Source organism: Pinus tabuliformis, chromosome 6 (genome assembly GCF_031772625.1).
Source record: "Pinus tabuliformis cultivar Carrire ecotype Pingquan chromosome 6, CPIR1, whole genome shotgun sequence".
In the NCBI taxonomy this organism is placed as follows: domain Eukaryota; kingdom Viridiplantae; phylum Streptophyta; class Pinopsida; order Pinales; family Pinaceae; genus Pinus; species Pinus tabuliformis.
The window spans coordinates 648479794-648505111 of record NC_142292.1 but is presented as its reverse complement, the minus strand read 5'-3'; the positions used below and the strand labels follow the sequence as shown (position 1 = coordinate 648505111).

Sequence of the window (25318 nt, the reverse complement as noted above, 5' to 3'; positions counted from 1 at the left end):
TGCAGATCTAGAGGATAAGTCTGGTTCGAAAATCAAGGAAAGGCCAGGATATTCCAGTACTGAAATCGAGGTAGATTCATCATTCAGCATGCTTTTCAAGGCTGGAGGAGGCCTGAATTTCCAGGAGATTGCAGGCCTGTCAGACACTATTTTCTAGGCAAAAGGAGGCCTGACAACAGCGCTGTTCCGAAGGCATATAGTGTGCGGTTCACTGGCCTGAGTTCAAGGCAGTCAAAGGCAAACAGTGGCATGAACTTCTGGGTTAATGATTGCTGGTTCAGTGGCACTGAATTTGATAGAGGTTTGATAAAAACACATAGTTCTAGGAGGAAGAGATTGCTAGCTGTGAGAGAAATTTCAGACCGTGGCTCGAATTTCTAGAGGATCTGGGCACAAATTTCAAGGGGGAGATAGGTACCCTTGAATGTGTTTTTTTAAATGCTGTAATTAGTTTCCTGAGAAGGCAAAATAAATCTCCTTAGTACTGGTTTTCCCCTTGTGGGTTTTTCCAGGGTCAAGCTTGACAAAAAATAAGTGTAAAAATCGTGAATGCTTGTGTCTATTTTTCTTATCAGCTGGAAAAGTCATAACAAGTAGAGTAGTCCTGTAATGTTCCTACAAAATTTGCTTTGAGTTTATTTATCAGCTAACATGCGGGGCTGTGGGCATTAAACCAAATGCAAAGAAACTGAAACAAGGGAGGGCTACAGGGAACCTTGAAATTTTCTACACAAGCAGCATGCCTGTCTCTCTCCTCCTCCTTAGTATATACTTAACCTCAGTCCAATAGAAATCACCAGGCAGCCTAGGAGGAAAGATATGAAAAAAGTGTACTTCAATCATGACAAAATACAACTCCTAGGGCGTGCTTTTCCATGCATATAACAGATCTGGAATAAATTTATTGTAGGAGAATTTACATCATTAAATCTTCTCCCTCTGTCTTCAAGATATATGTTTCAGCTCTATCAAATCAGCATGAACAACAAGTGCTAAAAATTATCCAATCAAGAAGACGATACAAGCTCAATTTGAAATCTGGAGGTAGACAATTATTGGACACTTGAAATACTTGAATCATATGTAAGGAGATGAATTACATGTACATACTCACAACTTATCGCAGGATGCTTCAATATCAAGCTCTTCAAAACCCTGAGGAGATGAATTATATATACATACAGCTTACCACAGGATGTTTCAATATCAAGCTCTCCAAAACCCTCACAACTCCTCCTAGGTAGGGATCACTCGTAAGCAAAGCTGGTAACTCATGGGCAAGTCCTCTTTGGCCTCAAGCAACATGGCTTTATTGCTTTTCTTCCCGAAAAAGCATAATAAGTAGCATTAGGGTTTACAAAACCCTAGTTTTCTTATCTCACAAGAGCAACAAGATATATTACCATCGTTACCCTGCTGGAGTTTATGAGAAACAATAGCTTCTTTTACTCTTTAGGGTGAAATCCTAACCCTCTAATATGAGTTGAACTTCTCTTTGAACCCTAGGGCATAAAGAGAAAAATGCCAATACTAAAAGGCATGATGAATTAATGTAAGAATGAACTCTCTTCTTCCTCTGTTTAAATGAGAGGCAAGTGAGTTCAACAATATAAACTTGGTCCCAATCCACTACAAAGTGACCTATCCACAAGGAGATAGGTAGACATGTGAAGCACCTCCTTCACATGTTCACATGTGACACATCTCATACTACAAGTTGAAGATGACCAACAAGCAATGCTACAAGGGATGATGCTCCTCAAGAATGTATGATGTTCAATCTCCACAAACCTTAAAAGTTCCAATGCTCCTCCTATGCCATGTGCTCGTTTAGGCCCACTACACCTACATGATCACTCCTTTGACCAAAGTGTTCTTAGTCAAGCACTAGCTTCCATGTAAGTAACCAAGCATGCCCATGGCATCTAGCACTCAGTGCCCTCCTTTAAGATACCCAACACTCCTCTAAGGCAAGTTGTTCTCCAAGCAAGCAACTTATTCTCCGTATGTGCATTGGGAAGAATGTGATCATGTTGTCTAGGTCTCCAGCTCTTCAAGGAAGAAGACCACATAAGCACCCAATCAATGCCTAGCAGTTAAGGAGTTTTTAAAGCAAAAAAGTTTCCAATTGGCTTATTTGTCAAGAAAAGATTTGTTAAATTTCGATTTTTTCCAAAATCAATTGATGGAAATATTGTAAGATAAATTTGTTTTACTTAAAAAAATACTTGAAATTATATAGAAACTATATAGAATCCTTAGACATTTGAATATTTTTACAAAAGTACTGCTAAACATTTTACAGTTAACAGTTAAGAACTACTTGGATTCACCAAGTTTTGTACATTCTAAATTAAGTACGGACTAAAATTTTCCCTACTAGAAGTGATTGAGCAAAGCCAATTCACATGTGTGTGCCCATGATGGAAAATTCTAAGGTCATCCATATACCATGCAACGCTACATGAAGGACCTCCAAGTATGGTGGAAACACTTTTGGAGTAACCCTTAAAGCTAGCACTTCCTCTTTACGAGGAAAGTGTTTTCACCAATACTGGTTTTTGCTTCCTCTATGTCTCAACAAAACCTTGCAAATTTGAACATGCTACAATCATGGAATCAATAATTGGTTCTTAGAAAGAAGCAATTGTAATATTTACAACTATTAATTGTCACGATGACTACATTGGTATGGTCATACATGTGCATTACCCAATTAATATCTTCTCTCTGATGAGGTGATGATCCAAAGCCATAACTTCCATACTAAGTTCTCACTTGAGTTCCTTGCCTTTTTATATATTTTTGGCTATATATTAATCTATTGCCTCAATGATCAACATGTATCATTCCCCTATAATTTTTTAATCATGACACTTGCCATTGCAACTTGTGCATTATGAATAATAGGAGTTTGATTGTTGTGCTTTCATAAACATTTGCTCTACTTTGAATTGCACGGTATCCTATAAAGTTCACTTGCTTGTGTTTAGGTCCACAACATAGTTGCCAAAGTCAACCAACTTGGCCATTTTAATATGGAAATTTAGGTTCCATTCAAATTTGGCTCAAATTCCTGTATAAATTTGATTTGTGCACATATTGTGCACACAATTGTATCAATTCAAACGATTTGAATTGTCCTTAATTGCCTCAAGATTTTGCTTAAATTCTTTTCTAGTTTGGTCATTGAAAATAACTTTTACACACTAATGTTATTATAAAAAACATGCTAAACATAATGAGATTATTTTTTGTTAATGAACAAACTTATTCTTCGACTGGAAAATAATCAAAGAAGGATAGTGAGTTGAAATCAAAGGATTAAATAATAAAAATATTATGTATGAATGAATGAATGATGGATACATCCACCTGTGACATCATAAATATCATTGAATGGTGATGAATGTAAAGAGACATGATTTATGAACTTGTAAATTATTATGATCATTATTATTATAATATAGAATGTATTTATGATTTATATGATGTTGTTTATGTACGTTACATGTCCTTGCCTATATAGGATGCTTTGTTCTCAATAATTAGATAGGAGAAGGTTACGTCTTTGTTTCCAATTGTAATTCTTTTGCTCGATGAATTGCTCTTGGCATTGTCTTGATTTTGGAAACAAGTTGACAAGTTTTTTGCAGCTTTTAACAATATAGCGAGATGTTTGACTGGGGCTTTCTCAATTGTGATCCTCAGTATATCCTCCAAACCAAGTCAAATTAGGGTCCTCATATTTAGGAATGTAAATTGTCTATGGTTTCCAGTAATCTTGGCAAGTTGATTGTATTAAGCAACAACTTCTATGTTTAGGGTGAAGATAGGGTCTAATAGTTGAGCTTACTTCTATCTAATATATTTTAATGAAAACTTGATGCGTAAGTGTTTATTAACTAGTGAGTTGATACTCTTGGGATGAGATGCATTCATTTCTGCTTTGTTGGCAAGTTATTTCTTAATTTTGGGACACTCCTTGTTTGATACTTTTGTTAGTAGATAAAACTTCACACTCAGTGTTTCCACTCCAATTGATATTCAGAGGGTTTTCTTATCTATAATTCGTACTGTGAATTTTATAAATGTTGTTTATTGAACCAGATCAGTTAATATTTCTTTGTCAATCCTTGAAATACTTATTTCCTTTATCTTAAGCTTTTTAACTTTGTTACAAGGGGTTAGCAATTGATTCCTTAACACACAATTTCATTGTCTTTATAGGATAAAACCTAGTCTGTATTTAATATGCTAAGCAGATCTTGGACATGTAACATCATAACCCTTGTTAGGGAAGATCACCCTTCTCTTAAGTTGTGTACAAATATGTAACTCTCATTTGAAATTGCTCATCATGTGATTCTTTTTCATTTTTAATAAAATGATTTGCCTGAGGGCACTTATCAAGTGTTGTACTCTCTTATGCTCTAGTTTATTTCTCTCTTTAGTCCACTAGTTCTTGGGTTCATTCTCTCTCTAGGGTTGCAGTTCTATGTAAATTCACAACTCATTTGTAATTGATACCGTGTGATTCTTTTTTCATTTCAAACAAAGTGATTTGCCTAAGTGCCCTTGTCAAGTGTTGTGTTCTCTTCTGCTTTCGTTGATTTCTCTATTATTGTACTTGTTCTTGGGTTCATTCTCTCTTTTGAGTTAAACTTTTTCTGGCTGAATTGCCTTAAAGTGTTGTGTTGCTGTAATGTTAGTCTGTTATTCTCTTTATTTAATTTTTGTATGTGTGTCAATTGTGCATGATTCTCTCATTATTTCTTTGGAATTTCAACATGTTATTAGAGAAGATATGACTTTCATTTACTCGATTTAGCAAGTGTTCTAAATATTTTTTTTGTCTATTGGAACCAGCGTTGAAAATATCAGTATCGGACAAATATTAGCGAGGGTCCAGAAAACATCTTATCGGCGAAAATATCGGCAAAGATAAAAATGCATAATATATTCATTTTTTTCAGATTTTTAAACATATAAAGCAATAACAACATGAAATAAACACATTTGCACATAAACATGAAGAAAACACTAATATATATGATGTAGTGGATGTAAAATAAAAATGATACATCAAAGGCGATACCAAATCTTGATGATCCCTAATAATTGTCCAATCAAGGACTCAAATGTGGAGAACCAGTACAAAATAACATCACATATATAAAAGTATCTCATCATCATGAGTTATAAACTTATATGTTGCAAAAAAATTAAGACTAGCAACTATTTATCTGAGATCGGTGCCCTCTCCCTAGCAGCTATCTTTCTGTGTTTTCAATCAATTGCTTCAAGAGATTTTTGTATAACATCCGCACTAGAAAACGTACAAGGCATTGCGTCATGTTCAGGAAGTCTAGCCAAATGGTATTTCAATCGCGTAAACCCTCTTGCCATTTTGGTCCCACACAATTTGCATGATAGATATGCCTGATTTGTCCCACCATCAGGCTCCCCATACTCCCAAAATGGGTCCAAGGCTTTTGTCATATTTGTAGTGAGCTAATTCAAACCTTTTTTTTCTAACAAGATTGGATAGTGGATATATTACCAAAAGTTGTGGTGGAGCAAGCTCCTATTACAATCGACTGTAGCATAGTAGGAAACTAAGCATTGAGATGGGAGCGCAGTCCCTTCTCCTATGCATGTATTCAAAATTTCATAGATTTCTATGGCTATTCTTGAGTACTGCCTAACATATTGACCTACTAATAAAGCAAATTTACATAACATTGATTCTCTGATAATTTTTCATGGCTTGTAAACTGACTGCTCCTGAGAAGGTTGTTTCTTCTTGTCATAGTTAACAGAGTTCTCGCCTTCTTGGCTCATGGTATTGTTTTTGAAGTATGTCACTGCCTCCTCTAAGTGCTTGCATTTAGTTTTAAGAGCCATGATCTCTTCTTTCTGCATTTCCATGTTCCTTTTCTGATAGCTATACTCCATTCTCATTTCAGACCTGATATCTTTCAGTGATTCTTGTAGTCGATTAATCATAAATTTGTTCGCTTTGCATGCTGGGCATGCATCATTCCTTGCTGCCTTTTCAATGGGGTTGAATTCCATTTGATTTGCTTTCCTCTTATTCCTCTTGAGCTGCTTGCTGTTCCTTGTGTTGTTGTGCTTCCTGTGCCTTGTGTTACCTGAATTATTCCTTCTTCTGCTGTAGCTGCCTACAAGCCTTTTGCGCTGATCTTTACTGCTTGCTGAGGGGGATATAACTTGGCGTTCCTGAGGGTGACAAACAGGGAGGAGTGGCGTTGTGAGGGAGGGAGTAAAAAGGCAAAGGTGATCACTAGTGAAGGAGTAAGTGGGGTGAAGATGGTGACTGAAGGTTTGCACAACGACTGGCCTATAGATGGCTGGGAGCTTGAGCGGAGAGAAGACGATATGCAGAGCTGGTGGGCAGAGAAGAGGAGACAAGACGGGGTTTAGAGAAGGGAACTTGGAGCAGGGCAGGGGATGTGAGGGGCGAATGAAACAAACAAATTTGCCTGGAAATGGAGCTGCGGGGGATGTTACAGTTCCAGATGTATTTGAAGAGGCTGAGAGCTGTCCGAAGCCTTTCACTGATGGGATGGATTGCTGTGTGATTCCTATGAACCTGATCGCAATCGTCCTTGCTGCCAGAACACTTGTGATTTTTTGATCTTCTTTGATTTTTTCTCTAGATTCTTGTGACCCTCTGCTTGTCTTTGTAGTGGTATTCTTTTTGTTGAAATCTTGCTGCCTTTTTTTATTTCTTTTTGGAATACTCACTGTTTCTTATTTTTGAGAGGATTCCTACTTGTTATCTTTTGGATGGACTTATGGGACAGAGGTGTAATATTCCTCTTTGTTTTCTCGAATGCTCCCTTCAGATCTTTTTACTACTTGTTTAGCGAAATGGTCTGCCTGTTGGTTATGAGTTCGCAAAACATGTCTGAAGATCACATCTCCTAAGCCTTCTAAATTCTTCCTGATTCTCCTGTATACTTTGTTCATGAATTCATTGTTGGGATTTTTGTGACGAGCCATTGCCTCTATTATTATGGCTGAGTCTCCTATTATAATGGGGTCTTGTATCATTCTTTTTTTGATTATTATTGTTCCCATTAACAGGCTGTAGGCTTCAACCTTATTATTTGAAGCTTCTCCAAGTCCCCATTCATAAGTAACAATTTCTTTCCCATTCGGATCAAGAATAATTCCCCTTGCCCCTGCCTTCTCGGGATTATGTTTTGAAGCCCCATCAAAGTAGAGACAATGTCTTCTCTGATTTTTTCCATGTTGTGAATTCTTCTTCACTCAATCTCATTTTCCAGCTATGTTCTGAAGTTTTTTTCCTTTGTCCTTTTTGACCATTGTTATTTATTATGGCTTTGTTGAGCCAATCTTTCTCTTCTTGTTGGAGAGTGTTGTAGTCTATTGATGCTGTTCCTTTAACATTTAGGATTTCAGAAGTTAAACCCCATGTTTTTGAGAGGGTTTTCCCTATTCTTGGGGTCTGGCTTTTGAAAATGCTTTTATTTCTCATCAACCAAATTTGCCAACAAAGAACTATTGGGATGCATTTCCAGATCCTCTGTATCGTCACTTTCCTCTTTGTTGTGTATGGATAGGTCTTCTCCCAGGCTTGGAGAAAGTCCGACAGAGGCTTTTCAAAATTTATATTGATTTCAAGAGGACTTATGAGCTGTTGCCAACACTCTTTGGCAAAGATGCAGTCCTAAAATAAATGTTGCATGGTTTCTTCTGCCTGCAAGCACATTGGACATCTTGAGGGACCTTGGAAGCCTTTTTTCTAAGTTTTCACTAGTTAAGATCTTCCCTTTTAAGAGTGTCCAGGTGAAAATTTTGATCTTAGGCAGGCTTTCAGATTTCCAGACTGTCTTCCAGAGACCCCAATCTTGTTGGTTTGGTTGTTCTTGTAAAATTTTGTATCCAGTGTTGACTATGTATTTTCCACAACTTGGGTCCCAAAGGAAGTCATCTTCTTCATCGTAGCTTATGGGTGCTGCCCCTTTAAGAAGCTGCCTTAATTTGCTCCATTGCACTTCCAGATTTGCAGGGATTGTTAAGGTTTGCCATTCTTGCCATTCTCTCTGATTCCAAAGAGAGATTGAGTGTAGTGTATTTAGACCTTTTCCTCTCATCCATTTTTGAATACCCTCAATTTCTGAGTGAGTTTTTAAAGGTTCTTTTCCCATAATTCTATCCTCCCAAATAGATATTGTTTTTCCGTTGCCTGGGATTTTAGAAATATGATTTCTCATTAAAGGGATTGTCTTTTTTACTAACTTCCAGACTTGAGTACATTGTCTTGATGGGATATTTCCATTCAACAGACTTCTCCTAGAGCTGTCCATGTATTTTGAGGCAAGTGTTTTTTTCCACCAGCTCTCTTTCCCTGTGATCAATCTCCATATTATTTTCATTCCCAAGGCAGCATTCATGACACCAGGTAGCCGGATTGATAGGCCTCCTTGTTCATATGGTAATACTACTTGCTCCCACCTGACCAAACTGAACTTTTTGTTTTCTTGCTTCCCTCCCTGCCATAGAAAGCTTCTTAGGATTAACTCCATTTGTTTATGGGCACTTGCTGGAGCCAAGATTATTGCATATTGGTAGATTGGGAGTGCTGCTAGGAGTGCTTTGATTAATATCATCCCCCCTGCCATGTTTAGCCACATCATTCCCCAGTGTTGGATTTTGTTTTTCATTTTTTCAATTTGTTTGGTCCATATTTCAGCGTTCATGTTTTCTTTTGAAATGGGGAGTCCCAAATAAAAGAAATGTGAGTCCATTTTTCCTATATGGGGATATCTAGGATTTGTGAGATCCTTTGCATGATTCTGGGAGGGATATTCCAGACATATATTCTGCATTTTGTGTTGTTTAAGAGCCCACCTGAAACCTGTAGGAAATCATCCAATATTCTTTTGAATCTTTTTGCAATTATTGTAGAGGCCCCTCCTAATAACAGAGTATCATCCGCAAACAGAGAGTGGTTTATGGTCTTTACTCCTCTTGCTATTCGAAGCCCAGTGATATTTCTTTTTTTTCATTGTTTTCCAAGGCTCTGCTTAAAGTTTCCGACATTATAATATATAGGAAGGGGGAGAGAGGGCATCCTTGTCTGAGGCCTCTTGTGCTTTGGAAGAATTCGCTGGGCCTTCCATTTATAAGAGGAGCAATCCAAGGAGAAGTGATGCAAGCTTGAATGACCTCTATTATTTCTTTTGAGAATCCAAGTTTTTTGAGAACTGCCATTAGATATGGAAGGCTGACCTTGTCAAATGCATTTGCCATATCCAGTTTGATGATGATTCCCTTTTCTTTTCTTTGCATGCTGGAATGTATAGCTTCCTGTACAATAATTACATTATCTATGATTTGCCTGTTGGGCACAAATCCTCCTTGGTTTTCAGATATTATTGTTGGAAGAACTTCCTTGATTCTATTTGCTATTATTTTTGTGATGATCTTAAAGGAGGAATTGCAAAGGGAGATGGGGTGGGATCTATTGAAAGTGGAGGGGTTGGATTCTTTTGGGACTAATGCAAGGTAGGAGGATTTTGTATTGCTTCCTTTTTTTTTTTTGAAGACATTCTTTACCATTCTTAAGAAATCCTTTCTTATTATGTTCCAATGGAATCTATAGAAAGCTATTGTAAAACCATCTGGCCCTAGGGCTTTGTTTGGATGTAGGCTCCATATGGCTACCACTACCTCTTCTTCTGTTATCTCTTTGCATATTTCTAAATTTTGCACCTTTTTTTATTTTTTGTATGCTGTAGGAAGCTTTCATACTCAACCATTTCTTCTCTAGCTGAAAGTAAATTTTTAAAATGCTTGTGGCTTGCTCTTTTTAGATCCTCTGCACCTTTGACCTCTTGACCATCAACTTGTATTTTTTATATCCGATTTCTTGCTCTTCTTATCTTAATGGTATTGTGAAAGGAGGAGGTATTTTTATCCCCTGCCTTGAGACAAAGGCTTCTAGATTTTAATCTGACCTCTTCTTCCTCTTTCATGTTTTCCTTGTATATTCCCCAAAATAGCTCCTTCTCTCTTAAATAATCCTGCTTGTCTTCTTCTTTGCTTTCTTTTTCAGTTTGTATGTTGTCCATTTTCTTTTGGAGCTCTATTTTCCTTTCTTTTTTTTTGATTTCATTTGCTCTTGCCATTCCTTCAACTTGGCTCTTAAATTTTAGTAATTTTGTTTCCCAAATATATTGAGGTGATCCCGATATTCTTGGTGCCCATGCTTCCTTGATTAGTTCGCTGAATTCTGTATTGTTGTCTCATATTGTGCTGTATCTAAATGGAAGTGGTCCTTGGTTTTCCATTTTGCCCATCATTATTGCCACCGGCTTATGATCAGATGCCGTGGTGTGGAGGATTTTAGATTTAATAGCGCTGTAAACTGCTGCTATGTTTTCTTGAATCAGAATTATATCCAATCTCTCTTTAATGTTATTTTTGCCCACTCTTTTGTTGCTCCAAGTATATTTTCTGTTGTTTGCGGGAATGTCTATTAAGTTGTGTTGTTCCATTATTGCTTCCAGAGCATCCCTGGATGGGTCTGTGTGATATGTCCCTCCAAACTTCTCTTCTACACTTCTTACCAAATTTAAGTCCCCTCCAAGGATTATTTTCCCAGTTTGTATTTCATTTAGTGCTTCCTTTATGGTGTCCTAGCATTGCTCTTTTTCCTTGTAATGATTGGGGGCATATATGTTTATGAAACTGCACTTCTCTTTTGTGCTTGTTTTCTTTAGATCTGTTTGTATCTAGTGCTGATTTTTTTTGTTGTTGTCTCATTTACCAATGTCCTTTTTTCCATATTGTGTAGATTCCGCCTGAAGCTCCTATTGACTGTATTGCTTCCCCTTCATAGTTTTTGAATTTTTTTATTATTTTTTACCATTTCATGGCTATTTGTTTTGGTCTCCTGAATCATAAGAATGTCTGGATTTTCTTTTGTCAGAATGTCTCTTGTGGCATTTTCTTTAAAGGGTGATCCCATTCCTCAGTAATTCCAGGAGACCACTGTCATTATTTGTTTGTTGGGTGGTGCAAGGTGCCTTTCCCTCTTTTTTGGCTTTTATCATTATTTCCTGAGCTTTTTCCCAGAAAGGATTCCATTGGTTGTTGCGTTCCTAAAGCCATTTCCTTTGGTGCCACTTCATCCCTCAGTTCTTTGTTTGACTTTCTTCCTGCTTTTTTTGATGTTCTACATTTTGAAGAGTTTCCTTTGATTGATTTCTTGTTAGAATTTTGTCATCTGTAGAAAGGGGTGGAGATTGAGTATTTGAGATTGGAGGGGATGCTGGGGGGTTGAGAGTATGGGGAGGGGATCTGGGGGATTGGGGGGGGGCTGTGGGGTCCAATGGCCCAAAAGGATTTAGGCTAATGAGAGGGTTGTTGTCTGCTTTTGGTGATGGAGGGAGGAGGTCAGAGGGTGCAAGGGGTTGCGATGAAGTGTGAAGGGGTTGTTTGTTGTTTGTCTTCTTCCTTTTAGCCTGCTCCCATTTGTTTTTTGAGTCTTCAACATTTTCATTTTCATTTTTTTTTGTACATCTATTAGCAAAATGACCATATTCGTGACATACCTTGCATTTGAAGGGAATTTGCTCGTAATCCAGTTGTTGAATGTGCGTCCACTGATCCACTTTGATTTTGATCGCCTCCGGAAGCCCTTTCCCTAGATCCACTTCTACGCAGATTCTAGCACATGCATGCATATTTTCCTTTGGTTCGCACCTGTCTATGTATTTCCCGACTGCATTTCCTATAGCTTTAACTGAATCATCTCCCCAACAGTGAAGGGGAAGGTGCGACAACCTGACCCAGATTGGGACAATGCTGGGCACGTCCATTTCTGGATCAAAATCTAGTGTCCATCTGTTTAGGTACAGACCCCTTCTGTCCATGAAGTATGGGCCATTCCTAAATATCAGATTGCGATCCTCCTTGGTTTCAAAGTGGAAGGTGTAGTACTCTCTTCCACAGAACCTGATTGAAATCTTCCCATTTATTGACGCAATCCAGTTCCTTTCTACCCATTTCTGGATGGTCTTGGGTGAGGGCCATAACCCAGTGAACTGCCCAACTAATCCATGCTCCGCCAGGGACAACGCTGCTCTACGGGGGAGAGCAGGGGGGAGGGAGATTTCAGGAATGTTTTCCAATCTTTTAACAAACTTGGTTATTGACGATCGATTTTTGGTCGGACCTATTGCAGATATGAGAGAGGCGAATGCTTTTGTTGGTTTTTCATTTTCGTGTTGGCGATCAGGGAGAGGATCTCCGTCCTCTGGAGGATCCATCGAGCCAAGGCCTCAGCAGCAAGAGGCCGCTGAGGGGCAGCTGCATGATGCCTTCTTTGGCTAGGTCTCCGCAATTCAACTTAGCAGCAGCAACAATGCGATTTAAGTTTATCTATAATTAATTAACAATTTTGAACTAATTCAAACCTAGGGCACCAAAAAAACAATAAATTGACATTAAACACCCCAACAAAAGAAATAATAAGTAATAACCACCTCATTTAAAAAAAATTTACTATATTATTTACGATGTGAATGAAAAATGGCAATAAGGGGGTGCATAAGAAAGTTACAAATAATTGAAATTTGCTGTCCAAATATGGAGACAACCCTTGCATTGGCTCATGGGCATGGAAATCATAGCAACTGGAAAAAAACAAAGAAGCAAAATATTGGTAGGAAAAAAGGCAAGCAAGCATAACCTTAAATCAATGAAAAAATTCATTAACATAGGGGTTTTTAAGAACATAACTATTAATGGAAGAAATGAAGTTTGTCTCACTGTTTTTCTATCTTTGATCCGCAAAAAATTCTTAGTTGGTGGTGATAATGGCTATTTGATCGTCAATCCCTCCTTGAAAACCACTACAAAGCTCTTCCCCGTCCTTGTCCAAGTCTTAGAAACCGAAATGAGCAAATTTTTTTTTCTAGTTGCGGCCTAGCTTGCCGGACGATTTTTCCCATCGTCGCGCAATATTTTGCTGAGATATCAGTGATTTCTGGGAATATCACGATATTTTAGGGAGAGGAAATATTGCAATATTTTTGAAAATCATCGATATCTCGGCAATATTATCAACACTGATTGGAACTGCTTATTGCTTCTTTGTGATTGAGGAAGTAGAGATTTTGGCTCTTCTCTTTCTGTAGGGTTTACTAGAGTTTAAACCCAGTCAACTCTTATGCTTTTGTTTATTTCTCTCTTTAGTGGACTCATTTTTGGGTTCTATCTTTGAGGTTGCTCTTCTCTTGGTTGATTTCAAATGGCAATGGTAGTGATAGTGATTATGACATGGAGGAGGACCTGGACCATTAATAGAGTCGTGACTAGTGAGTCATGACCAGTACCACTGACGAGCTATGATATTCCTTCCTATTTTGTATCTACTCTACTTTGTATTTTCCAGTGGCATTCCTTTAGTAGCCATGTAATACATTTTGATTTTGACGACTTAATGAAAAATCTGCAATTTATGGTTTTAATATCTAAGTTCTACTTCTAAATTTCTAGTTTTATTTTATCGTTCTTGATATTTGTAAATTTCTAGTTTCTTATGTGCTTGAACAATTTTTGATAACATGAACAATGAACTTTGAATTGTGAAACATCATTAATGTAGTAAATTAATAATCTAACTAGTTCTAAAATTGTCAATACTAAATTAGTAGATTACTAAATGGATATCATCATGATTCATATATGTAGATGTTCTAATTTCTATAAAATATGGATTAGGCACTATATTTTAGTGTTATATATATAACGTGTCCCCTGTGTCCTGTTTCCGAGGTCGTTGTGTCTCGTTTCAAATACTCGTATTTACGTGTCCTCCGTGTCCCGAATCCTCGTGTCATGTGACTTAGGTCATAACTGTTCATCATAACCTTTCACCTCGTGACTCATTATCAATTATATATTTATATTCTATATGGATTCTTTTACATTATCCTTGTGTTGGATATTATCCAGTAAAAAATAATTTTTCATTACCCCTATAACCCTTTTGGGTAAAGTGCGTTACTCTTAAGTTGTGCACAAATATACCTCTTATTTGTAATTGATCAGCATGTGGTTCTTCCTCATTCTTAATAAACTGATTTGTGTAAGGGCACCAATCAAGTGTTGTGCTTTCTGGTGTTTGAGTTTATTTCTCTCTGTAATGCATTTGTTCTTGGACTCACTCTCTCTAGAGTTGTGCTGCTATTGGCTGATTTCTCTTCAAGTGTTGCATTGAGCTAGTGCTGGTTTGTTCTCTTTATTGCAGAATTTGGGTTTGTGTTCGTTTTGTTCATTTCTCTCAATATTCCTTTTGAATATCAACAAACATTACTTTCTGTTACAAACTATGCTGACAGGCTACAGTGGTTAAGTTGTATTCACCATTTCTTTATTTTAGATTTGTTGGTTATCCTTTAGCATGCATCACTTTGGATTTGAGAGAGTGCCTAACTACTGTATGAACTAATTTATATCGATGGTCAAATTAAAATTTGAGATATACTACTATATAACCTAATTTTTATCAAGGGTCGAATTAAAAGCTTCAGATATTGATATGTTGATATGTTGGTTCAGGTATTGCCAATTTTTCCTCGACTTGTTGATCTTCCACTTGACAAGTTCCAAACTGCTCTTGATCGAATACTTCAGGTATGTTTCCTGTGTTTGAAGATTTGAAAGTTGTTTTTTCCGTTGATTATATTGGAGTGCCTTTTCCTTTTATTTTGTTTTTTCATTTTGAAGTGCTTCTTCCTACACGATAATATTTTTACACTAAACGCTCTTGGAAACATGCATTCTAGCTGAAAATTGAAATAAAGCAATAACTGAACCAGATTGTCAAATTGATGTATTGCTTTGGATTGATGTTAGTTTGCAAGCCTCCTGTTTCTAACTTCTTTCTATAGATAATAAATATGAGGCTGTATTTTCTTCAAACTGCTAAGGAGATTGTGAAAGAGTTGAGTGTCTTTATTTTCTGTTCATGTCTTTAGGCAAGGCCGCAAGATATTCTTTTAGTCGGGGGTTGTGGATTGGTTGAAAATGCCAAATCTTTGGACCTGCAATTACTGCACAGCGGCATGGCCTGACTTCAAGTGGCCACAGTTTCCTGATAGAATTTACCTTAAATTTTGATAACCTTCTATTTCAAAATTCAGGCACATGGTGATTTATACGAAATCAACTTTTAGTTTGGATTAAAGTGCATTATATAATAGGTCAGCTAACTAATTGATCCGTAATACATATTCCACTAGGTTTAGAGGGGTTTTCCCAATGAATTCAACTGTGAATAAACAATGGAGGGAACAAATCCTTGTATTGGTTTGAGCTCCATCTCCTTAACATTTAGTGGAATCTAGATCCACAAATCTCTCCAAAAGATAACCATAAAATATTTCTAGATTCATGGTTTTCTCAAGGAAAAACACTAGAATAATACACCATAGGGCTCTCCAAGACAAAAACGACCAACATAGAGCGACAATGGTGAAGGGGCTGCCATGTCTCTTTTTCAAGCAAAACACCTTCCATGAAGCATCTTTGACCAAGCAAGTAAGCACCTCATGCTGCTTGTTCTCTTCTCCTTTGGCATGCTCTTCAAAGATGGCCTCAATACACGTAAAGCTAATCCCTATGTGCAACTTGTTCTCCATCATGTGCATTTCGTAATCACTATATTAACAAATAACCAAAATGATCAAGCAACAAAGGTTGGGCATTTCTCAAAATGTTGGTCAAAATGTGGTGAGGGTTTTAAGATGACAGATTTGTATCCACCATAGCTCCAATGTCACATGGTTCAGGTTCGAGTTCGGGTTCGACAATGATTAGGTTTGGTTTGAGTTCGAATTTTTTGATGAGGTTCGCCATTAGGTTCGTCTATATATATATATATATATATATATAAATGAATTATAGGATAAAATAGTAAGAAATCAACATCAGTAAATATCAAAAATGCTATCACGGACATGGAAACTGCAAGGATAAATTACAAGCTTGAGTTGTAAACTATGTCACATGGTTCGGGTTTGAATTCGAGTTCGGAAACAATTAAGTTCGATTCGAATTCGAATTTTCTGATGAGGTTCGACATTAAGTTAGACTATATATATATGACATAAAATAATAAAAAGTCAAAATCAATTAATAAAACCATATGAGTAGTAGTGAGCACCCACGAGCCACAAATCACGACCACTATTAACTTCACGCTCCGGGCAGCGGGGACAAGCATCATCTAGAAATTGAATTCAAGAAATTGCAGAGAATACAACACGCAGCGACAACACTGAGCACAATAGGGCGAGTACACTTAGACAGAAATTGGCTTGTGAAAATCAATCGACAACCATGGTAAATAAAGCCAAACCAGTGTCCACCGTAGGAAACTAATTGGTGGGAAGCGGAACAAGAGAAAACCATGTGTTGCCCATGGTTTTTGTAATAAACCTTAAAACAATTGACAAAAACTGCCCGAAATCTAATCTCACCCCAAAAAAAGAATTAAAAATAAATAAATTAAAAACTACAAAATTGGGCTTTAGGTTCGTCTTTAGGTTCGCTTTCATTTTCAAATTCGTTGAGGTTCGAATTTGAGGTTCGACTATCAGGTTTGAATTCGTTGAGGTTCAAATTTCAGGTTCAACTATGAGGTTTGCCGAACTTGAATGAATTTGATTTTTTTTTTTTGGGTTCGCCGAATTGCGAACATCAAGGTTCAAATTCGGCGAACCCTGTGACATAGGTTGTAACATAAAGTTATGAGTTGTGACATCAATTTATGAGTTTTGATCTATGGACTTGGGTCAATCGCTATGAGGTTCGCCAAACTTCAAACCTCAAAGGTTAAATTTTGACGAGCCTTGTGAGATAGCATAGCCCCCAGCAAGATTTGGTGAAATTTCTATTATGACCCCAATTTTAAAATCTTGCAGCAATGGTCAAGTAGTTGTTATGACAACTCCTTAGAGGGTGACCTCAACATGTGTGCCGATAAGATGTGGGGAATTCCTTAAATCATGCCAACCAATCCCATATGAAGTGGATCTACATAGGTAGAACTGTAAAGCAGGCAATGATTGTAGTCTATACCATAGCATACGATAATATGCTTACAATCCTTCAATATGAACAAGGGTGTTTACCTCATGAACATCAAACCATGCTAGAGCTTATTCAATCACCCCAAGAATAATGTCAAATCAAGTGATAGCAGGGGGAGAATGCTAGAGTGCTCTAGAACATCATGAAGCTATTCAAATGACAATGTGAAAACGATGTTGGCTTAGGCCAAAAATGCTAGGGTGTTCCATCAAGTGAGTCATACGTCAACTTGTATCATTAACCATCCAATGATCACAGGGGCTTCACAACTAAGTCGGCTGGTATGAAAGGTAAACAATCATCATGAAGGCAACCCAAGCATCAACATCATCATGCCATCTATGATTACTTCATCAATAATCTCATCAAATGCAATCACGATCCCTGGGCCATCTAAAGGTCAGCCTGTAAACCTCCCTTTGTGATGGAAATGACAGTAGTAGTGAAAACATTCACAAGTGTAGGTCTCATATAACATGAGAGGTAACAAGCCGGAGAGCCAAAATTCTCCAAATGCAGCCTGCTTGGGTGGGGTCTTCTACTGGACTACTTCTCATGCCATATGATGGGTAACAGGGCCCACCAATCATGCATTTATTTTTTGGCTGGTGATGCCCACCAGCCTGGGAGGATACGTTGTCATTCCCCTACCAGATATTTGAGATGTGCACCCACACATGGGGATACCTACCCCGACAATTACTCATACATACATCAGAAATGACATGTGACAAATTCTGTAAAAGTATAAGACTCAAGTCTTCAATACATAAATGTGTTAAATGAACTACTTCGATATTATGTGTTAAATTATGTTATAAATTATAATCTTATCTTCAAGTCGGTGTAGCAATAAACATACCACAATAGTGAATCTTTTAGGTTTGATAAGAAAACAAACAAACTGTTTTAGGTTTGATGAGAAAACAATAAAGTTACTCCTGTAAATGGAGAATTGTTGTCCTAAATTTAGGAGACATTTATGATTTCACGAATGTCCTCTCATCCCCATGATGCAGGAAAGGTTGAGGACATGCACCTCACTGTTTCTGATGCTTCCCTGTGGAATTATATTTCTTGCTGAGTGTTTGGCTGTGTGAACTCACCTTAACTATGTTAGGTATAATACCCAATCCAGTAATGTGTCCTTGCTTATGGGAATGCATTTTTTTTGTGCAGGGATCAGTTCACACAGGTCCTGCTTTGACACCTGCTGAAGTTTTGGTTGCAATCCATGCAATTGACCCTGAAAAAGATGGAATACCTTTGAAGAAGGCATGCAAATTTTATTTTTTGTATTTCAATATCTTCTATAATTTGCTTATTATCCTGCAATTGTTTTGTTTGATGTATCATTGAAATTAAGATTAGTGTAATGGGTTTGTTTTCAGGTAACAGATGCTTGTTCTGCATGTTTTGAGCAGCGTACTGTGTTTACCCAGCAAGTTTTGGCAAAAGTGTTGAATCAACTGGTATATATTTTAGTAATTGATTACAGCTTGATGTACATTTATTCATTCTTTTTGTTTATGTTGCTAATGTTGGCGTCCAAACTCAAAGATTATTAGGGAAGAAAATTCATTTGAAAATGGTATGTTCTAACCTGTGGCTCTGAAAGTCTAATATCTGCTGTTTGAGCAGGTCGAGCAGACTCCCCTGCCTCTGCTGTTCATGCGCACTGTTATTCAAGCAATTGGAGCTTTTCCTACTCTGGTAACATTCATATCTAGAAATTGTCTTTAATACATTTGTCAGTTCATGGAGTATTAATAACAAGGAAAATATTCTAGAACATAATATGTGGTTTTCTCATGCAAAAGAGACGAATAAATATGAACAGAGTACTTTAGAGTGTGTTCCTCTTAAGAACTTGCTGAATAAGAACTTTCATTGATTTCTCTGAATGTTTACTGACAAAATATGGCTGTAAATTGATGGCTGGCCCCTTGGGTAACTGCATTTATGATGACTAATGACCTAAGGTTGAACACATTCAAGAAGCAATGCTACGTTATGACTGACATAAGTTGTTATTGCATATGACATTATGTTACATTGCATTATGATATTATGTTACGTAGCATTATTCTATTAGGTTGTATAAGGATTTGCTTGGAATGACCTGGAATTTGAAAAAAATGTTGGTTGGGCATTTGCATGTGTTTTCAATTTAGCACCTTCTTTTTGGGAGGGTTTCCTCCATACTCATCACAAATTCCTTTCCTCTGAAATTTTGTAAACATCCCGCTTTCCCATACCCTGCCCTGCCAGCGGCCTTTTAAGAAGCTGTGCTATATATTAATCTCTGGAACAAGTATGCCATGGAAGGAAGTTCGAAAGAGTGATTATAATGAGACTTCAACATTAATTTATTTTAAAATTCTGTTTGATTAAGCATACAAGGAATATATGCTTGGAATGACCTGGAATCCGAAAAAATATGTTGGTTGGGCATTTCCATGTGTTTTGAATTTAGTACCTTCTGCTTGGGAGGGTTTTCTCCATACTCATCACAAATTCCTTTCCTTTGAAATTTGGTAAATACAAGAACGCATTCTTTTCCAGAGCTATTGGATAAACATCCTGCTTTCCCATACCCTTCTAAGAAGCTGTGCTATATATAAATCTTTGGAACAAGTATTTCCATGGAAGGAAGTGCGAAAGAGTGATTATAATGAGATTTCAACATTAATTTATTAAAAAATTCTTTGTTTGATTAAGCATACAAGGAATATATGTTGACTGACAAAAGATGCTATTACATATAACATTATGTTACATTACATTATATTAATCTTAAAATAACGTAAGCTTGGAATGATTTGGAATCCAAGAAAAGCCCGGATTGGGCATTTCCATGTGTTTAGAATATTGTACCAACCAACTGCTTGGCAGGGTTTCTTCTATATTTATCATGATTTTCTTTCCTCTGAATATCTGTAGATATACAAAGCGTTCTATTTTCCAGAGTGAGTGGAGAAACACTCCTCATCTCCTTCCCCCATCTCCACTTAAGGAATTGTTCTAAAAACGATCTCTGGAATTCGTGTTCCGAATATAATGAGATTTGAATATTAATTCATTAGAAAATTCTTTGTTTGATTAAGAATACAAGGATTATATGTTGATGCCAGATTAAACTCTCATGTGGGCCAACCATTGTTTCTCTTTGCTGGAGTTTGCAGGTAGACTTTGTAATGGAGATACTGTCCCGTTTAGTGATAAAGCAGGTGAACTTCTCCAGCATTGAGTTCTTTCTACACATTTCGCGTTTATTTCCTACACATTTCACGTTTATTTCATTCACATTCTATTATTATTATATTTGCAGTTTAGATCTTTTTATATCAGTTTCTCTTGTTACCATTTTATTAAAACATGCTAGAATCATGTTTCTTTTACTGCAGCTTCAATTAGCAAATAACAAAATTGCATATAGGCTTTTTGAAAAGTTGGATTCTTGTTTGCACTGTGTTGTTTGTGCTTCAGCATTTTATCTTGTATCTATTAGGAAATTTAAATGCGTTTCTCAAATTTTCCAATAAAATGGACGAGATGATGACATTGTCTTGGACATCTTTTTACTTGGTACAGATCTGGAAATTGCCCAAGTTATGGGTGGGGTTCTTAAAATGTGCATACCAGACAAAGCCACATTCATACCGTGTGCTATTACAGGTTTATTTTTTCTGGAGTCCCGTTCCTTGTTTATCCACTCGTTGAATTTTCTCATACCTAATATATTAGCTACTTTCTCTGTGCCATAATTGTAGCTACCCGCACCACAGCTTGAAAATGCACTGAACAAGCACCCTACACTCAGGGTACCGCTCGCTTCTTATGCTAGCCAACCCATCATACGTTCAGCTCTTCCAAGGTATTACTCTTAACTTCTAAGCTTCTTTTTCATTTTTTTGATAACGTGGAAATTCCTTTTCCATACTTATTCTCAATATTACCCTGTAAAATCTTTTGCCAGGGCAACTCTACTAGTTTTGGGGCTTGCTCAGGACAGCCAGCCAGTGAACTCGATCTCCTCAACCCCGCAATCTATGAATGCAGGCCTCTCTGGGCAATCAACGACATAGATATATGCTTTGGAAGTCTGCATCTATTAACTGAAATTCTCTTGCCAGCTCTTCAATGATCATTAAGCATTATGATGAAAGTTTCGGAAGCATTTAATGTGATAATATTAATCCATTAATGGATTACTGCTGCATGCTCTGGATGGGGGATGAGCTGTTATTCTGATAATTCCACCAAGAACATGTGGATCTCTTCGATTGTATAGATTTTAATTTGCAGATTTGCAGAGATAAAATACTCCAATGAAACCCCACCTTTCAAATGACATATCAAGCATTGACCTCTTGTTGAAGAGCCCCACTGTATGCTTGTCGGGGAAGGATTTTTGGGGAACGTTTTGGAAGCACGTGGATTGTTGAATGGAGGCGGGGCTGGGTTATGTCATGGGAGATCGTCAGCAATGTCCAGCCTGTTTTTATCCTCAAAGAATTCTAGCCGTGATATTTCACCATCATGGGAGGAAAACGCTTATTATTGTCGGATGCTTGTTAGGGAGATTGTACAGCTTGCAGGGTTTAAACCAGGTTCTGCTTCTTGTTCATTTATTGAGCAAATACGCAGATATATGTACAATATCAGTTATGTCACATTGAAGATAAGATTGGTTTATTTTCATTTCCACTGGTTTTAATTCAATTGTTTTATATTAAATTATTGTATGTACAAAAATACCCAGGTCTTGGGGTGCTTCCACGGCTTTTTAATAATCCCACCAACATAGGAAGTTCATTTGACGATCAGATAATGTCACTGAATTTGTCAATGTATTTCTAATTTACACAAAACTGTCCATAATCTTCTTGTTACGGTGGAATGGCTGGTTCATGAGAAAATATAAACAAGACAATTTCAGGCACCATAAGGTGCAACTGAATGAAATTCTTAATTCTCAGTACCTTTTCAAAACTCCATCTATAATATAATATAATATATTTTTCCTTTCTTACACTACGACGAATTTTGCACAGGGCGGCTCTTATTTGACTTACAATCCCCATGAGTAACAGATTCAGGTACTTCGGCTGAGCAACACCGTAGATTTTGAGATGGATAAAATTTCGGATGCAATATCAAGTATGCCTTGTGCTACAGCGGTTGAGTTACTGTTCTCGTGGTGATGGTAATGGTGCAACGGTAAAACATGTTGAGGATGGGGATGTCACGCGCTGACATGTAGCAGAAAGTATCTTCTTGTTTTAATGATAATTCGTCCTTACATATCCATTAACGACAACAAATTTCAGCGGGTAAAGATTTTTGGAGACCGACCCTGGTGAGAGTGGCTGTCCATAGACTTTATGAGTTTTTTCTTGTTTTAATGATAATTCGTCCTTACATATCCATTAACGACAACAAATTTTAGCGGGTGAGAGGTTTCTGGGGACAACAAATTTCAGCGGGTGAGATTTTTGGGGACTGACTCTCGTGAGAGATGGGTATTTCAGAAGCTTTAGAAGTGACATTGGAGTCAAGCAAGGTTTCCCTCTATCCTGTACTCTTTTTGGTTTATATATTGATAAGCTAGAAGAGTGCTAAAACTGCCAGGTGGAGATGGTGTTTGGTTGAGGGAGTTTGTGATAAAGCTTCTTTTATATGCTGGGGATGTCACGCGCTGACATGTAGCAGAAAGTATCTTCTTGTTTTAATGATAATTCGTCCTTACATATCCATTAACAACAACAAATTTCAGCGGGTAAAGATTTTTGGGGACAGAACCTGGTGAGAGTCACTGTCCATAGACTTTATGAGTTTTTTCTTGTTTTAATGATAATTCGTCCTTACATATCCATTAACGACAACAAATTTTAGCAGGTGAGAGGTTTTTGGGGACAACAAATTTCAGTGGGTGAGAGGTTTTTGGGGACAACAAATTTCAGTGGGTGAGATTTTTGGGGACCGACCCTCATGAAAGCCGCTGTCCATAGACTTTATGAAGAGGTGAAAGTCAAAATTAGAACCTCAATGGGTATTTAAGAAAGCTTTAGAAGTGATATTGGAGTCAAGCAAGGTTTCTCTCTATCTCGTACTCTTTTTGGTTTATATATTGATAAACTGGAAGAGTGCTAACACTGCCAGGTGGAGATGGTGTTTGGTTGAGGGAGTTTGTGATAAAGTTTCTTTTATACGCTGATGATCTTGTATTGATTTCTAAATTGGCCCATGGATTGCAGATGCACCTATATGCCCTTGAGCATTTTTGTAGGCAGTGGAGAAAATAATGATTTTCTCCAATAAAAAGAAGCAGAGCCAACGTACCTTCTTCTTTGAAGGCAACATTCTTGAAGAAGTAAACGAGTACAAGTACCTCAAGATTGATTTCAACAACAAACTTAATTGCGGGGACTACAGAAAGAAGAGAATTTTAGGAGGGTGGAAAGCATTATATGCTCTTCAAAACAAATGTAGAGGCAAAGTTATGGGATTGGAAAATGATTAAAGTGTTTTTTGGACTCTTAGTTTTTCCAATGATGCTATATGGGTGTGAATTGTGGGATAACAGCACCCCCATCTCAAAATGGAAACAAATTGAGAAAATCCAAAAACGCTTCATCATGAGCAAGTTCAAGATAAAAAGTTCGGTACCTTATGAGATAATGTTGAGTGAAACAGGAGCAATTCCCATCAAAGCAATTGCTATTTGCTATGGTGCGGCTCATAAGATATCTAAAAAGAATTGAAAAAATGAGAGTAAATAGATGACCTAATGTTATCTTCAATGAAGGCAAGAGTGAAGGAAAGAAAACATGGATGAGACAATACTACACATGGATGCAAAAATGGAATATCTACCTCGATCTTCGTCTCACAGATAGCAAGGAGCTAAAAGATTTTGTTACGGAGAAATTTCGTAAATGGTTATGGGGAAAATAGTTGCGTAGAAAGTACTATATTGAGGAATTCAACCCCATGTGTGATTTACAACAAAAAGAGTTCATTGGAGCTAGCATTCTGTGGAGGACAAAGGTTCTTATTGCTCAGTTAAGAACCAACTCGCATAAATTTTGGCATGAAACAGGGCAGTGGAAAATGCCTAAAGTAGCTTGAGAAGAACGAGTGTGTACATTTTGCACATCTAGGGCAGTGGAATCGGAAAAATGGAATGTGATGCGTTCAAAGATATCAGAGAAAGTTGTGGGAATATGTTAGCATCGGTTTTTGGCATTGTCTTTTCAACTTGGGGATTGTTGGAAGGTTGAACCAGCACATCATCAATTTGAATAAGAAAAAGATTGAATTATAAAAGGCGAAAAATAAGGAACTAGACTATTTTTATTTTTGTAAACGTTAAAATATCATATCATTTCATTAACTATGGCTCTATTACTAGCTTGTTACGTTTCGATAACATTTTGCGTGTAGTCTACAAAATAATGCAGAGAACCACACAAAAATAAATATATATTTGAATAAATAATGAAATGGGATGATAATCAACGAGTGCATGGGTGACTATAAATACATTTTCAAAAATTGACTTATATATTAAAGTTGAACATTGAACAATGTAATATTTATTTGGATATATGATATTATTTTCAAATATACTCAGCTATATTGATTGTTGATTTGAAGTTTCATATTTTTAAATTGACTTATATATTAAAGTTGAACATTGAACAATGTAATATTTATTTGGATATATGATATTATTTTCAAATATACTCAGCCATATTGATTGTTGATTTGAAGTTTCATATTTTTAATGGGGAAGTTTACTAGTCTAATTTTATGGTAGTGTCCATGAAGATTATATATATATATATATAATTTTTTTTTGATTATATATAAAAAGTGATTTTAATGTTTTAAATTATGAGAAAAAATATAGTAATCTGGAAATGTTTTTTTATTTTTATTTTATTATCATAGAAATCAATTATTAAAAAGTTTTTATTAATCTTTTTATTCTTAAGATTTAATGGACCATATTAATTTCTTTTTATCATAGAAATCAATTATTAAAGAGTTTCTATTAATTTCTTTATTTCTTAAGATTTGATAGACCATATTAATTTTTGTGGACATTAACCACTACCACTATATATATAAAAAGTTACTGAAAATATTT

General features: G+C 36.7%; 1 protein-coding gene across 5 annotated transcripts in view; it reads left to right on the top strand.

Annotated features, from left to right (window-relative positions):
• LOC149260288 (symplekin) overlaps positions 1-21900 on the top strand; it is a 160311-nt gene extending 138411 nt beyond the window's left edge. For 3 of the 5 annotated variants that reach the window (XR_016258105.1, XR_016258109.1, XR_016258107.1), the window contains exon 20: positions 14626-14692. Coding sequence is in view for 1 of the 5 variants with exons in the window: in XM_089420098.1 (XP_089276224.1) it covers positions 14626-14700; positions 18340-18435; positions 18552-18632; positions 18802-18873; positions 20346-20390; positions 20755-20838; positions 20934-21037; positions 21140-21248 (666 nt within the window). In the remaining 4 variants the exon portion in view is untranslated. Of the gene's footprint in view, positions 1-14625; positions 14701-18339; positions 18436-18551; positions 18633-18801; positions 18874-20338; positions 20391-20754; positions 20839-20933; positions 21038-21139 lie in introns of those variants that run through there. The other 2 variants (XR_016258103.1, XM_089420098.1) reach the window with 2 other exon arrangements.
• Positions 21901-25318: the final 3418 nt, after the last annotated feature.